The sequence below is a fragment of the Diadema antillarum genome, unplaced genomic scaffold, assembly GCF_040938485.1.
Source record: "Diadema antillarum isolate AM-2024a unplaced genomic scaffold, OU_Dant_1.0 seq00000782_RagTag, whole genome shotgun sequence".
Taxonomy (NCBI): domain Eukaryota; kingdom Metazoa; phylum Echinodermata; class Echinoidea; order Diadematoida; family Diadematidae; genus Diadema; species Diadema antillarum.
In genome coordinates, this window is record NW_027271670.1 from 1,259,163 (window position 1) to 1,276,818 (window position 17,656).

The window sequence follows — 17,656 nt, forward strand, 5'->3', positions numbered from 1 at the left end:
TTCATGAAATAAAGAATCAGTATGAGCCAGAAAATGCGATCCTGTACAAATGCGTATAACTTTCTTTAGTAATTTGAAAATAGAATTTATGTTGGTAGAACCGCAAGTTCCCCATACAACATTGCAATAACTTAAATATGGGAGAATTAAGGAATTATATAATAAAAATAAAGTTGAACGAGGAAGAAAGAATTTCAGCTTAGAAATAATCCCTATATTTTTAGAAATACACGTTGTAACATAATGCAAATGCTCATTCCAAGTCAAACTTTCATCTATATGTACTCCCAGAAATTTTGAATTTGTTTTCTTTTCTAATGGGATATAATTAATGTTAATATGTATCAGCGTATCTACATTATGAGAATGAAGTTTAAAATAAATGAAATGAGTCTTTTTTATATTCAAAGAAAGTTTATTCGACTTAAACCAATTTGATACTTTACTAATTTCAATATTTAAAGTATCATTTAAAATCTTAAGATCCTTATGAGAATAAAATATGTTGGTATCATCAGCAAATAAAACAAAAAGAGAAAAGAGAGGATGTATTAATTATAACATTAACATAAGGAGGAATATTAGTGGGCCCAGAATTGAGCCTTGAGGAACACCACATTTGATTAAAAGGGGATCAGATTCACAACTATTAAAAGTAACATATTGTCTTCTATTAGTTAGATAATCTTTAAACCATAAAAGTGCTTGTCCCCGAATACCATAATGACTAAGTTTGGAGAGTAAAATAGAATGGTCAAGAGTGTCGAATGCCTTACTCAAATCACAAAATATACCTGCAAAACATGTTCTTTATTTGCAAAAGCACTCGTAATTTTATAATAAATTTGTATCAGTGCTAAAATCAGTGGAATAATTCTTTTCTGAAAAACCATATTGATTGGGAATAGGTAAAATCATACTAATTGGATAAATTTAAGAAGTCTATTATAAAACAATAGGAAAATGGGACGGTAATTTGCTAATTTTCATGAGGATCATCTTTGTTATGGAATAGGATTGACCTTTTAGCTATTTTCAGCAGATTCTGGAAAAAATACCTTGTGATAAAGAAAGATGAAAATTATATGGCTTTAAACGGTTTCTGCGAATGGATAAAACTATATCTTTCAAAAAACGTCCATACTTTATTTTTATCAAAACCCACAAGATTTTGGAAAACTATTTAAAGATTTGGTGATATTAATAATTTTCACTGGGGACTTGTTTGGGTTGAAAATAAATAGACTCTTGATTTTTGGTCAAAAAGATAATCTGTAAAAATGAGCAGAAGTATTGCTGATTTTTAGTAGCAAAATTCCAGACCGATGTTTAACGAAAAAAATGAGTTAAATGAGTTTTGCATACGTATTGAAAATCATTTTATTTTTGATGCCGTTTTAATGTGATAATCATCCGTTTGGCGGAGAATCAGGCTTTTTTAACCTAGGACCTCTTTGATGATTTTTCCATGTTGCATTTGATATTCGAAGAGAGACCTTTTTTCATTCTATCAAAAAAAAAATAATATATAAATCTACGGGATAAAACGAAATCAATTTTTTGTTAATCTATTTTCGACAGACTTTATACATATTCAAATTAAATTCAGTTTGGGTCACGAATATGTTAAACTTATACAAAGAAATTAAGAGTGTTCATGGATTTTCAAAAATACCTTTTTGTAATTCCAAGGATTTCTTGGTTTTACTTCGGTTTATTTTTTTATTCTACTTAATTTATCATTAAAAACATTTTATATGCCAAAATTAAACATTATTAATACTATAAAATATCTGTCCATTCCTCTAAAAAATAAATTCTGTTTTCAGCAATTTCTACATTGCGTTTTTTGATTCTTTATAAAATACCATATTTTCATCACGTAAATTTGTTTTACGGACCCAATTTTACATTCAACAAATTGAGAATATTGGTAAATGATCAGAAAACTTCAGAAACATAAATATACCCCCCGTAAATTGTATTATTGTATACATTCGAAAAAAAATATTATCAATCTGAGTTGATGAATGCGGTATCTCTGGATCAAGTGTAAATTACATAGTAACTTTTTTTTTTCTGTTTCTTATCGATTACAGTAAGTGTACTTAAACAATAATTAATGCATACGAGCAGCCGCTCACTTACTTGTGCAAATGATACAAAACCACTTGCTTATGGGAATATTGTGGTGTGCTGTGAAAATAGAAAAAGGACCTACGAAAATACAGTGTATATTATAGGCGAAAGTTTAAAAGGTGAGAATCGGCAATGTGTGTGTGTGTTGTGTGTGTGTGTGTGTGTGTGTGTGTTGTGTCCCGTGTGTGGTGTAATTGCTGTTGTTATGTTTGCAAACAGATTGACAAAATTGGACCCTTCATCAAACGTATTAAAAATAAAACATCAATATTAATTCAGTGGCGGAGTAAATTGGGCACAATAACAGATTATAATGACGGACATACATACTCGTGTGGGATTTGAAACACGTGGACATCATGATTTACAATAGGACAGGGCGTCATATCCACAAAAGTACATTAGTGATTTCAATTCTAAGATTGACTAAAATCTAATCATTCTGTGTATGACATCGCTTTTGCAATTCCATTAGTTTCGAGCAATACCATCAAAACATTGTAGTATAACACAATATAAATTATGGTGCTACAAGCGTATGGTCCATTTTTGTACACTTCCCACAAATTTTGTACTGCACATGAAAAACACTTTTGAATGCATATGTTTGGCATCCATTCGTCTCGAGAAAGTGGAATGGCGTAGCCACTAGCTAGGCAAGGAAGTTTTGCAACTGCCTTGAGTGGCTGTAAAGCCCCCACTCTTGAGTGGGCAATCCTTAGAGCACTTGCAGCAGATGAAGTCCTGTTTGGGGGCCGATACTGAGGACTGCCCGTGCCTGTCTCTTAGCTCTCCTGTCCGGTCTGCTGTATACGTGCCTTACGTGCCTTTGCCTTAGAATGCATAAGACATATGAATTTTTTGCTTACTGTTTTAAAACCCATTTTGAAAACTTTTAGCCAACGAAAAAAAGTCACCAGGGTTTTTTTGGAAAACCCCCCTCAAAAAAACAAAAAAACAAAAAAAACAACTAAGGGATTTTAATTTCCAATTCAATTTCAATTCATTTATTTTTTTCATTCTTCTTTCCCAAACAAAAAACATAAACGCATAATAAAAATTTGGAATTACATCATAAAACACAAAACATTCGACTTTGCAAAAAGATAAATGATACAGATAAAACAAAAAGAATGCATACTGGCAAAAAAGGTACAAAAAAAGTAAAGTTTATGCTTTAGTTGAGAAGAAAAAAAAAAAAACTGAGAGGTCCACTAAAAAAGCAAGCTTGTATGTTTGTGAACCACTCAAAAAAAATGAAACAAACTTATGAAATTAACTTATTTTACAAAACACTTATCAACAGATATAATTTTACGGACCACAACGGAACATGACAGGAGAAAAATAAAAAAAAAAAATGGACACGACCTTGACAGAATAGATGGAAAAGAATGGAGGGAGAGAAAGGAAGAAAAAAAAAGAGAAATGCCTACACGCTTAAACTAGGGAAAATGGAAACAGGGGGTGATCACCCCGCGTTTCACATTGGATTTTGCGCGGGAAAATGAAGATGAAAAAATGAAAAAGAAACCCCCCCATAAAAACAAACAACAACAAAACAAAAACAAATAAAACAAGCAAACGTAAAAAAAGAGTGAAGGGACGGAGGGACAAGGGAAAACACGGAAGACAAAAGAAAGAGAAAAAAAAGGCTTATTTTTCTATTGTCGCCATACACTGTCCTTCCCATCACTCCACGGGGACCTTGCATTGAAAAATCTGAATATTTTTGAAATCGGCCCAAATCATATACATGATAATATATATATATATATATATATAATATATATATAATATATATATATATATATATAATAATTATATTATATATACGTATATATATATATATATATATATATATATATATATATACGTATATATATATATATATATATAATATATATATATGTATTTATGTATATATATATATTATATAGTTTTGGTGTATTTTTTTTTTTCTTTGTGTCTCCCTGTTTGTAAAGATGAAATCATTCATTTTTGTTTCGGACTTATATTTTGGTGTAATTTTATTATACAAACCGAAATTGAATTGAAAATGAAATTGAAATTGGATAATATGCATTTTCTCTTTCATTTTTTTATGGCCTCGTTTGAGTTAGACCTTCCTAGTTGTTTGATTATTTCACGGGCCTACTTTTGTGTTGTGAATAATAAAACCTTATTTTAAGAGCCTGAAAAAAAGACCCCAAAATGCAATTGTATTAGGAAATGTGAAAAATGGCAAAAGGACTTTCACGCATTTCGTATTAGAGCCCCGGCCCTCTCATTACTATTTTGTCTAAAGCTTAATTTAAACCAAATGGATTAGCTGGCATGTAAACACAGACATTACTTGTTTGGACAGTGATGATGAGCTCATTAGGAAAACAGAAAACAGGCCAATCAATCAAAAATGGAAGCAAGGTATACCGCGGAAAAATGCTTAGAGCCAAAGGGGAAAAGTGTAGGCCCTACAAACAATAGCAAAGAAAAACCAAGTTCCTGATAATGTATAATATTGGTTTTTCCCCGGTCAATGTCCATTATCCTGTCATTGAAGTTTCCAATTTAAAAGCATTTAATTTCACGCATTTCCTAGGTCCGCAGCACTGAATCAGCGATCAAAATCTAAAAATCCAGTCATTCAAAATTCACTATTACAGCAATTAATTTGCACCAAAAATCTAAGATAGGAATTTTGCATCTCACAAAGGAGCATTCAAAATCCATTTTCAAGGCGGAGGACGGAGTCCTCGTCCGTCATTCAAAATGGACACTCGTGTTTCCTAATAAGTGCATTCAATATAGAATAAGTCTTGCTTTTATTTTACTCGTGGGTTGAGTGAAACAGATGTGGTGTCCTTTTCACTTAGCTGCTGAAAATGTTTTACTTTTATGATGGTAAAAATGGCAATTAACGCGGACCGCTATACAGGTAACATCATGCCACTGTATATATAAATACAAAGCAGCATAATAGCGTGGAGGTTTAACTGACACCTTCGAGAAAAGCAATCTCGGACTGCATTGAAACGCTTGATATTGTTTTGTTGCTCATTGTAATCTTATTGTGATTTTCTCAGTTTTGTTTTTTTTAAAAGTGATTGCATTATGTGATTTAGATTTTGGGGCAATCTCCTTTTCTTTTGTGTGTGTATGCGGAGCTTCCCAGAGTATATTGTCCCCAGTGTTTGCTTTCGATGTTTTTGACCTCCTATTATTTCAATTTTTCTTGCAATGGAAAAAAAAAAAGAAAACATAAACAAAAATAAAATCAAAAACGACAATATAATAAAAACACAGAAACAAACACGGAAACTTTTGAAACATAATTCATAATAAATACACCAATAAGCCACTCTTGGTTTGTGTAATATCTGCGTGCTTGTTTTTATAAGAACCTTTCGCCCCTCCCCCACATCATCATTACTCCATTACCCACTTTTTTCAAAAAGTCTATTTTTCTTTTGATTGCATGAAGTAGTTATTTTATCACTTTTAAAAATGAAATAAATTGAAACTCCCTAAAAAAACTCATAGGGAAAAAACGCAAAAGATTTGAATAGAAAAAGACAAAAATTCACATTTGGAAATTGAACGAATTATGCGTAAAATTATAAATCGATGGAAAGGAAAATAGAGCTCCCGTAAAAAAAAAAAAAAAATCCAAAAGAAAAAACAAAAATTTTATCGCTCAGATTTCTGAATTTTCTGCCTGCGTGAGCTATGTAAAATTCCAAATGCATATTCATGAATATAAAATGAGAAAAAGCATGAAAATTGGCCGGAAAATCATATGTTATAACAGTGATTGTTTTGTTTTATTTGTTTTGTTGTTTGCTGTTGTTGTTGTTGTTGTCTCCTCTCTCTCTCTCCTTTTTTTTTTTTTGGGGGGGGGGGGGGGGCCTTCATGTGGAATGGTTTAACGTTTTGTCAGTGCCCATAACCTGTATTGTGTATGTTTCTGAGTTTAGGCGTCTCTCAAAATGTAGCTATTAAGGAATTTTAGAAAGAAAACTAAACAAGATGGTGAGATTTTTAGAATTATTACAATAAATGATAATAATCATTACTACCCACGCTTACAAGTTTTCTAAGCCCCTTACATAACATGTTGCTTCATAATCATACCAAAACACACATATATATATATATGATCTTACTTTACTCAACAACAAAAAAAAACTCACTTGAATTTTGAACAAATGGTCAATTTTATATCAAAACAATCGATATCTGATAAAACAAAAAGAAACGTGAATTTGCAGATTTTTCTATAGACCTTTTACTTTTAACCTTTAACACCGTGACCACATCTTTTTGAAAACCTTGCTCGTAATACATACACTATGTTTCATAAGAATGATCTTTAGGCATTACAAAGATAACATGGAACATGTAACATTTTATTATTAGACTTTGAACTAATACCGCAGCAAGTGCGTCCACAAGTTGATGGTCAGATCAGTTTAATTCACTTCAGTTTTCATTTTCCATATAACAAGGAGTAAAACAAAACATAATATAATATCAAGAATGAGTCAAATAATCACATTGTTTGTCGTAGACTTGTCTACTCACATCATATGTCATGTTTCTTTAAGATACATCAAATGACTTCCACAATTACGATAGACGGAATACATTTTCCTTTAAATAAACACACACACACACACAAACACACACAGAAATACACACACAGAAATACACACAATAGATATGGATGACTAGGTGATGAGGGACATTGTGCAATAGTAGGCATTTAACACTTCTGTAGGCCATGCTGAGTAAAACTTGCACCAGCTCTGTTGCTTCACTGTAAATACTATACATGTACTCTGTAAATTCTTCAAATAATGGCCCAATCAAATAATAAAAAACATACCTTAATCCATCAAACGGGAGAACCTCCCTCAAAAGAAAAACAACAACAACAACAACACACCAATAAACAAAAAAATGACATGACGGATAATCATGATAACAATTTACACCTTAACTTCAATTTACAATGTTGTCATGCTTAAATATTCTTTGACTGGACAAATTCATATTTTTTGTCTTCACCAAAAATGACCAGCCATGGCCATGAGTCCTTTCTAGATCAGGTATTTAATTGTAACTACCGTATCAATGTGAGGTACCCATTTTTACATCTAGTTTAAAGGGGACATTGAAACTGTCTTGTCTTAGGAGGTATAACACTCCGCAGGACTCGGACACAGAAAATTCGCTTTAAAGTCAAGAGTCTTATACACTACCCTACAGCGCCAATTCAGATAAGGGGAAGAGAGAGAGAGAAAAAAAATGAAATAAACCTCAACGAGAAACGTATTCCTGATAATGACAAGACAGGAAGTGAAAGGGCCAGATCGTACAGACTATAAGTACAGTCAACTCCCCGTACGTAAACGGCGCATGTTTCAACTAACCGGCTTCGATGAAAAATTAATATCATCCACTATGGAGGAACCAGCGGATTACAATATCTGTTGACGTTCATGTATTTTCCTAGTTTTTCCCAGAAGTAGGCTTGCCCTTGAAGGTCTTGCGGCCACATGAGATAAGCCCGGTTATCACTGAGGAAAAGACGGACCAGAAATGGCAGGTCGGCGTTCGGTATTTCTTCCAGAAACACAAGCACAATCTTTTCTATCTGCACTTCATTAACATGATCCAGGGCGATTCGGAATTTAAGAAGGAACATGTGATCCCTGAGAGCATTTGCGCTGATAAGAAAGACCACCTTAAAGCTGTTTTCCACAAGACGGTTAACGGAATCAAGGTAGTACATCCCAAGCCGAAGGGCCTCATCTCCAATGGCAAGTCGGCCATATTCAGGCAGATTCTCCTCAAGACCACGTCGAAAGATCTCATTTGTCCACTCTTCGTCCTCATCGTGGAAGATGACTTGAATAGCATAATCAAAATCCTCTCGTTGCTCTCGTGGAACGATTTCCCGGTAACCAATAAAGTGGATCTTGCACAGAAAAAGTCCGTAACTTATTTTCCAGCGATTGTAGTAGATCAGGATGATAGCAAGCGTAGCACACAAAGCACTGGCTACCACTGAAAAGTAGAGTACAAACTGTGGACCACACTCTCTACCTGGATCAAAATCCATCAATTGACTTCCTTTAGCCGATTTAAGTGAGCCAGTGTAAGCACACTTCGTTTCTTCACGAGATTCAAGAGAGATGGATCTCTCAGAAACCCACTCAGGTAACCACTGAAGAGAACAGTTGCAAGCCAATTGGTTTTGCTCCAAATCTAGTACCAAGAGGGTGTGTAGTATAGGCTCGAAGGTCGCAATGTCTAGCATGACCAATCTATTAAATGAAAGATCTAATTCGGTTAGATTTTCAATGTTTCGAAACAGATCGTTTCTCAAGAAAACTATATTGTTGTGAGCTAATGACAATTCTCGCAGTTGAACTGTATCGTTTAGGAATTTTTCGGGAAGGGACAATATCCCATTTCCTATAAGGCTGACAATCTCCACACTAAAAAGACCTTCAAGCAGGAAAGGTTTAACATTCACCTGGCTATAGTCTAGAGATAACTTTTGCAAACTGGACAGGTTTCGAAAAAGAGCACCGAATACAAATCTCATGTCAGTACCACCAAGATTTAATTCACGTAAATCATGCAGCCCGTAAAAGGAAGATATACCTTTATTCAAGTCCCACAGACTAGGAGAGTATATTTCAGTATCTTTAAAATTTATTGTTTGGAGAAGGGGAGTATTTGTCTGAAATGTATCGGGGAAGAGCATTGTTGGAGGGATTTCCTTTGTATCCTGAAAGTTTAAGACTTTCAAGGACGACACGTTAAAATGAAGTGCTTCCGTTATTCTGCACCTAACCAGGATCAGAGTGTTCAACGACTCCAGATCCGAAAACAGAACGTTCGCTACTGCGTTCAAATTGTTGTCAGATAAGTCTAAAACCTCCAAAATCTTCAGCCCGTTGAATGCATGATCCCCTGCTTGCATCAAATTATTTCCGCTAAGATCAAGTGAAGTGAGATTTGCACTCCACAAACAATTGTCCATATTTATCAAAGATATCCCGTTATCCCTTAAAGACAGCACTCGCAGCGACGACATACCAGAGAAGTGGATAGGACCAATCGCTTTCAGTTGATTGCTGTTAAGTTGCAGTTCAAACACGCCCGTCAAATTTTCGAACCCTTTTGGAATGAGCTGTTGAAGAATATTATGGGAGAGATCAAGCTTATGAAGTTGTTTTCCCTGTAATGCACTAAATTGTCCATGCCGTATGGAAGCGAGGTTAATAAATTTGATGGATAGCGATGTTATTGTTGACGACGAACCTACACCCTCGAAGAGGTGGCGTAACTCTATCTCTGGTAACATTACCAGGTCCATGATAAGGTTTCGGACTTTGAGGGATGAGATTGTGGCGGAGCTAACGAGTGTGATTGGGTTGGCGGTCAGATCGAGGGTATCTACGATGCAATCTATCACAAAAGACTGTTCCGAGAGTTCCTCGAGACAATTATACCCAAGTGACACGTAGTGAAATGATACGTTGTGGCATTCCGTCCAGTTGACTTCCTCAACAAAGTCGTAGTTTAAGCTCAATATTGAAGGTGAATTCATCACCCTGAAGAGATCATCAGAGAAGTATGAAATGTTCAACGTTTCTAGCCCAATATATTTTAGGTTAGTGCTGACAAACATGTCCCATCGAGGTACCGGAAGAAGGAAGTTTTGTGAAAGATCCAGACTCTGAAGAAATGGCAGGCTCAAGAACGTTCCGCTTTCTATGATAGAAATGTTATTGTCAATCATGGCCAGAACTCTTAAGTGTTTGTAGACGAGGAATGACGAATTGTACAAGGTGGTGATCTTGTTGTTAGACAAATCGAGAAGCTCAGTGTTACCGGGTAGGTTCTTAGGCACCGACAATAGATCCAAGTTGTTGCAGTGCGCTTCACGTTTTACCAGATCGATGCGACAGGTTGAATTCCCCACGGCCACTCTCTTCATTAGAGACAGGGCAATGAGAACATGTAATATAGCGAATAGGACGAAAGACGCGCTGTCCTTACAATGCATGTCTGCCGATGCCAGCTGGCTGCTGTCTCCGTATTCTGTGAAAGAAAAAACGGCATGGAATGAATTTCAGCACGATTTCCTACCTCTATCGAATCACTCTTTAATAAGATTTTTAATGGTACAGATTTTAGAGATGACTAGAAGAGGTTGCAAAGTGGAGTTAAGTGAAAGATAATGCCATGAATTGCTCATTACGCAGCAAATTCCCCCTTTCAGGACAATACCACGGAAATTGACAATAAATAAGTCGGATTCTATCATAGGTTTTCATATGCGTTGACTGAAACACAAACGCACACGCACACACACACACACATTTTTGGTGTCGAAAATAAAGTAATACACACATGCACGCATGGGCGCGCGCACTCACACACACACACACACACACACACGATATACATATATACACAGGTGTTAGGTGGTACCGACACAACATTTTTTCGTACTCGAAGGTGTAAAACCCATACAAAGTAAAAATGTACGAACGAAGGAGATTTCATCCAGGACAAGGCTTGCCAATCGGCCTTTTTATTTTCGAGCTTTCGGCCTTTCGCCGTGTTCATTTTTGTGCCCGACAAACAAACAGTCGTCGCCCGGGCGACAACACCTCGTATCTACAAAATGTGAAATGTTCAGGGGAGCATATATATATATATATATATATATATATATATATATATGGCAGCCAAAGCACGATATCAAATGGGAGAGCCTTTCCCTTGACATGCCGCGGTGGCTTGTCAAGACAGTTAGGATTTGGACAGGACATCACTTAACTGACTACCTTACCATCCATTTTAAAAAAAAGATCATTTTCACCAAAATTTCAGATACGAGGTCTTGTTGCCCCAGCGACGCAATAAAATTAGAATAAAATGCATAGTAGGTTACACTATAAATGCAAATACGTGTATGTGTGATTTCAATCAGACGGAATAAGACAGAGTATTTGGTGACGAAAATTCTTATGGTAAATATCAAAACTATGAGTGTATCTTACGTGTCTGTGCTTGGCTTTGGTGTCTTTTGTCTGCATGAATTGTGTTATGTGGTTTATAGTGTGTTAAGTGGGTATGTTGGTTTTGACATTGGTGCTCTGTTGATGTGTGTATTGTAAGTAGCTTGACTGAACTTTAGTGGTGGATTGTTAAGGAATAATTTACCATTTGCAGATGAAACAAAAACCCAGCATTAGTGCTTCAAAATAGTTCTTGAATGTGAGTTAGGGATAGAAACAACCAATGTAAAGATTAAATCGGTATAATCGATGTTAAGTATTGTAAAATATACAAAATGTAAACAATAGTTATGATAAAAATGTTTCCAGACAAATCCGTCTAGAGTTATGGTTTAATGAGAAAAATAGTGACATCTCCTTATGTTTGTGGTTGAACTGCCAAAAAAAAAAAAAAATATATATATATATATATAGTCGGCTGTGATGGCAGGATGTTTTGTAATACAACTGACCTACACAATATATGTATCAAAAGTGATATTTTGAACATTTTAATGCTCCTAAAGGTAAACAGGACCTATAATGTGTGTGTATGTGTGTGTGTGTGTCCATGCACCATGCAATCTTCGGTAGATTTGAAGAAGAACTTGCCAAATGGAACACATGATGGAGCACATTAATATGCTTCACCTAAAGGCTCCACAACCCCGGATTCCAGTACCCACCCTCTAACTGAGGAAGATGCTACCGTTGTATCATTTTCGCCTAAGCGTTCTACCATTTTTGCTTTTGCTCTCCAAAGTGAGGTGATGTGTTGACCATGCCAAATACAATGTACTTACAGTTTTTACAACATTTAGAATTACATGAGAGCTATTTTTCCTTCATTCTTTTTGTCGTTATGGTTGAATTGTATGCTATTCTGGCTGCCTTCAAGTAATATGATTTACGAGGGATTAAAGTTTAATGCATTTCAAAGCACGTTAGATAAATCAATTTCTAGTATGCTTTTACACTCTACTGATTCCAAGATATTTAAGTTTATCCGCTTTTATGACGATAAATACTAGCATGTTCTTAAATTGTGCATGGTTATCTGTTCACCTGTTGAGTGTTGACTCAGCGCATGATGCTTTGTTTTACGCTTCAACTTCAGCAGTTTTACGCTTCAACTTCAGCAGTTTTACGCTTCAACAGTATAAAATACTGGTAGTTAATTTACAAAAGAAAAGAGTTTCCGATAAGACCGGTGTGGTTTTACTATGGCGAATGTACGTTTCAATCTTTAGGGGGGAGGGGAATTCTAAAGGTTTGAGTATTTCATTTGCTTCATATACAACGACTTTTTTTAATTTGCTTTCTCTATGACGATAAAATGGTTTCGTGTTGCATTCATCAATGATAATTTCCCCCTGAATTTTTATAGAGTAATTGATAAAGTTGTATAATATAAAAGTTATTGCCCCCTTCTAAAGGTAAAGATTAATTTTTTTTTTTTGGTTAATAGGCCGTTGATGTCTGTTGTCTGTGAGACAAAATGGACGAATAAATATGAACTTGAACTTGAACTTGAAGTGGATGTTACGTTTGTAAACATATTTCATTTAAAGCATGGTTAAGTTCATGCGATTTTCCTTTCAAATGTGTTAAGAAGCCAGTCTGGAACGCAGAAACAGGTGCAGAATTCACGATTGCTGAAACCTCACGAACGCAATTGTTTTTGCGATCTCAATCATGATTCTCGGATGTAATTATGGTATGTGCGAATTTCTTTTTTCTTACTCGTTAAATGAGAAGCAGGCAAGTTGTAGCTTTTCCTGGGCAGTGTCAACTGGTTGAAACCAATTGTTAATGAAGATGCCTCAATAGGCGTTTTCACATCAGCCCGATGTTTCGAAATAGCGCGCTATTTTCTGACTTGGGAAATTAAAAAATATCTCGAGCTTGGATGTCCCAAATATCTTCTGTATAGATTAGGCGTTTTCACATCAGCCCGATGTTTCGAAATAGCGCACTATTTTCTGACTTGGGAAATTGGAAAATATCCCGAGCTTGGATTTTCATCGGGCTGACGTGAAAACGCCAAATGTTAGTACAATGTACTACACAAAAAAAAAGAGCTCAGCGTCATTTGGAATTTCTTCCAAATGACACGTTCTCGTAAAGTTTCCTTTTTGCGACTGATATGTTATTAAACGTTGCATATTATTTGCATTCAGATCTAGCCATTTTATTACGTTTTGCCTCCACTTTGTTTTTCATTCTGTGATCCCCTCCCCCCCCCAAAAAAAAAAAAAAAAATCCAGCTCAGTGTTGTAAGAGCATTTTATTTTGATTGACCACGACCACTACTGCAGCTCAGGCCATCTGTAGGCCCTACTGGCCTAAATCTGTGCATTTTTTGTGTGTGTGTGTCACCATTTTTTTCATACCAAGCAGGCCTTCCATTGTTCCATTCTTGTCTCTTGTTGTTGGTCCTATTGTTGTCCCTGCTGTACTCCACATCTTCTAAGTGGCGCCCAAACTATTTTTGAACTATTTCCCTTCAGAATGGCCAACATACTACAAGCATTGCACATCTATATTACAGTTGGCTATTCCAATTTTCTATCGTTTTTATATTTTTTTTTCTCAAGATTGATGTTTTAAATACATAATCTTTCAATGGATCATTTCCATTTAACTTTGAAAAGAAGAAATGTGTACGTCATTTCGTCATGCAGTGCACAGACGTGGGATATGTGGAATGTCGAACATGTGGTGTAACATTGGTCATATTCAAGTATGACAACCAAAGGGAAAATGAATGAAAAAAAAGAAATAATAATTCGGTTAGGAAAAAATAGGGAAGCAGTAATCACCCCCATCTCCTGCTATTGTGTTTTTCATGCCTCATGTTGAGTATGAGATATTGTTCGATTTTAAAATGTGGAAATAGTAAACTAGTCACTGACCAGCATTTTAAGTGTCTGAGAAATGCGTGAACTCTGTGATTATCTACAACACTATTTGAATCTGATATCTATGCCTAATGATTTTTTTTTTTGTTTTCTTGGCATTTTTGGCATTTTCTTTGCCCACAAAGCGCCCCTGATACACCAATATCCCTCCCTCCTGGTATAGCCCTCAAGCTCTGCTTCAAATTCTTCTTTGGTCGGATATAAACAAATAGTTATTCGATTGTGCACGGTAGCATTATATTCGACTTAGAGGTTGACTGCATTTATAAAAGATGACCTTTATCAGTATTACGTTTTACTCATATCTCGTTTATCTATTTACTTCAAGCGCTGTCAGGTGATAATAGCTGACCGGGACAGCGGGGATGTGATAATACAAACGAATATACACAACATATCGACGGATATCAAGAATTTGATGTGCAATGGCAATATTTATCTCGCTATGAAGTTAAAATCGGTACTATCAAACCACATTTGCAGGAGATTAAAGTGAAGTTTTCTCTCGTTAACTTAAACATGATCACAAATGCATAAACAAGATCATAAGAGATTAGTTTTTGAATCGGTCTGGTACTTAAGCTTGAATATTGCTTCGGAGGACGAATATTAGTTCAGCATGCATACGAGGCAAACTCCTCATTACAAAGATTTCGTTTTTCTCTCACCAGTTTCAAATTAATAGCGACGTCTGCACACGAGCTTGGAGAGGCCGTCGACAATGTTAGTGGACACCTGGTGATTAATTAAGACTTCATGGATGCACCCCTTTGGAGTATAGTCTAATAGGCACTACCAGCATATGCACATTACTGTTGCAGCGTTATAACATTCCAGATTGTGACTGGCTTTTATTCGATCCATAAGCGCACGCAATGCACATGCTTCCTTACAAAATACCATAACCCGAGTGATCATCCAATCACACGAAAAAAAAAAAGAAAAGAAAACCAGCCAATCAGTGGAGGGTAGCAATCGTACATCTGAACAGGGAAGTCTCTTCCCACCTTCCTGATCTTAAGCAGGCCTTGACATATGTACAAGGACTCTCATCAAGATCTACCTAGTTGTTATTTTGTTCTTTTCAAATCAATTAACTAAACAAGATTCTTCCTTGCATCCAAACGCGCAATAACTTAATTCCAAAAATTGCTTTTGATATCAATTCTTTATTACGTTGCAAGTGTAGTGCACTCAGACATTCACTTTTAATCAAAAAGAAAATCAAACATGTGTATTTTACGGAGATAAATGTTCCTTAAAATACAATGTTGTTGTAAGCTCGTTCCTTTGGGGAACGTGCATACCAAAAATACATAGACGGAAACCTGGCATACCCAGTTCCAAAAAAATGTACACAAAAAATTCGTCATTTGTGTCATAAATGTATGTTTACTAATATTAATGATTAAAGTGAGGTAAAAATTGTGTTGCAGTAAAAATATCAGAGTTTCTCCTATCGTTTTTTTTTTTGTCTAAGAGTTGCATTTAAATTGGCACAAATTCATATGTTTACCGTTATGGTCACTGGATTTTGCTTTCCTTGACTTTTCACATCTCTCGTCCGCATAAAATATTACATGTATATTTACATGTCGACATGCAGAAGAAAAAAAAATCACATTGAGAGACACTGAAGGTTCTTGGAGAACGACTGAAGGAACGGGTTATTGTATTGGATAATTCCCAATCTTTTTCCCCCCATAAGTGTTCATTTGGTGGACTTTGATTAAAAATATTGAACATACAAAATTGTAAAAAAAAAACAAAACAACAATTACTGTAAAAGAAAAAGAAAGAAGCAAATATCAAAGAAGCCTGATAAATACACCTCAAAGTGTCCAGAATACTTACAGTTACAATAATGATACATATAGATTCTTCTCACTTTCCTCTCTAATACTTTGAAGAAGACCATGTATATAGTTGTTACACAGGTAACTAGTGATATCGACATCCTCAAAATGAAGAATTTCATTGCAAAATGGGTGAGCGCCATTTTTGAACATCTTAAAATAGTATTATGTCCTTCATCGGTTATACGAGCAAAACGATACCTTTCCGGTAATACCTCACTAGTAGCATAACAAAGAATAATCTATAGAAGTTAAAATGAAATATATCTCATATTTTCTAAATGTATACACATATTAGCAGCTTTACTCGCAAATATCTCAACTTAAGAGGCTTGGAGTTAGCTCGGTTTACGACAAAATTCTTTATATGGCTTAAAGAAATAAATAAATATATATATATGTATATACATATATATATACCTGTATATAGGTATGTATACCGGGTGTCCCAAAAAAAAACAAACAAACGGAACGGTGGATTTTTAGTACCTTAGTTCTAAAAGTGATATTTTTTTGACATTATAAGAAAGAACACATCTTCTGCAGAAGACAATGATACCAAAATCATTAAATTTGGTTCAGTACTTTTTGTTCTACGCCAATTTCTGAAAACGCAGTCATTTTCAAATTTCGCCGGATTTTTGCGACTTATGAGATTAATTTGAGTGCGATCCATACGGTGAATATTGTGTAAGCTCGGTGATCCATGTCAACAAAAGATACAGCTTTCACATTGGGCACGGGCCAGGAAAAAAACAGTGTGTGTGTGTGTGTGTCTGTGTGTGTGTGCGCGCGCCCAATATGAAAGTGAAAGCGTCATTTTTTGTTGACATGGATCAACGAGCTTACACAATTCACCGTATATGGAACGCGTGTCGCACCCAAATTATTATCTCATAAGTCGCAAAAAATTGAAAATGACTGCATTTACAGAAATTGACGTAGAATAAAAAGTACTGAACCAAATTTAATGATTTTGGTATGATGGTCTATTGCGGAAGATGCTCTTTCTAATGATGTCAAAAAATATATCACTTTTAGAACGAAAGGTACTGAAAATCCACCGTTCCGCTTTTTTGGGACACCCGGTATATGGGTCAAAATTTTGATCGATGTACAATTGTGCCAAAACAGCACCAAATCTAAAGAGTAGCAATTGCTCAGAATCATTTTTCTAACCTGAAAGAATACAATTCAAGCTTTAATATGAACCTAATTATACTAGGATCTTCCCAGAGGAACAAGTTTTTATTCACCGCGGAAGTTTACCATGTCCAGAGCAGTGAACGTCCGCGAGGAATAATACTGCACATACATTTGAATACCATTTAAAATAGCTTGTATTTTGACTCGGTTCAGAATCAAAATAAAATATCTTAAGGGATATGTGTATGTGTGGGCAGAATATCAAGCTTGTACTCTAAAATTGTACGTAATGGTAGACGACTGAAGATTTAACCAAATTCGTTATGTTTAAATAATATCTGTTGAAATATTACCCTTTCACTAAACATTTTCTCAAATTTAAGCGCATTTTACAGAAAAACTCAACATTTCGACCTCTTATTTCACTATCCCCTACTTAAATCCTCACTCCCAAATAATAAGATGATTTTTTCAAAGATATATCTGATCTAGGCAGTCTCTATAACCT

The 17,656-nt window shown here is 35.2% G+C and overlaps 1 protein-coding gene across 1 annotated transcript; it reads right to left on the reverse strand.

Annotated features, from left to right (window-relative positions):
* Positions 1–7,603: 7,603 nt before the first annotated feature.
* On the reverse strand, positions 7,604–13,691 carry LOC139739099 (toll-like receptor 2 type-2). Its single transcript, XM_071649718.1, has 3 exons — positions 13,619–13,691; positions 9,478–10,260; positions 7,604–8,250 (listed from the first exon to the last, which is right to left on the reverse strand). Exons 1-3 carry the CDS (start codon positions 13,689–13,691, stop codon positions 7,604–7,606), a joined length of 1,503 nt encoding a protein of 500 aa, XP_071505819.1.
* Positions 13,692–17,656: the final 3,965 nt, after the last annotated feature.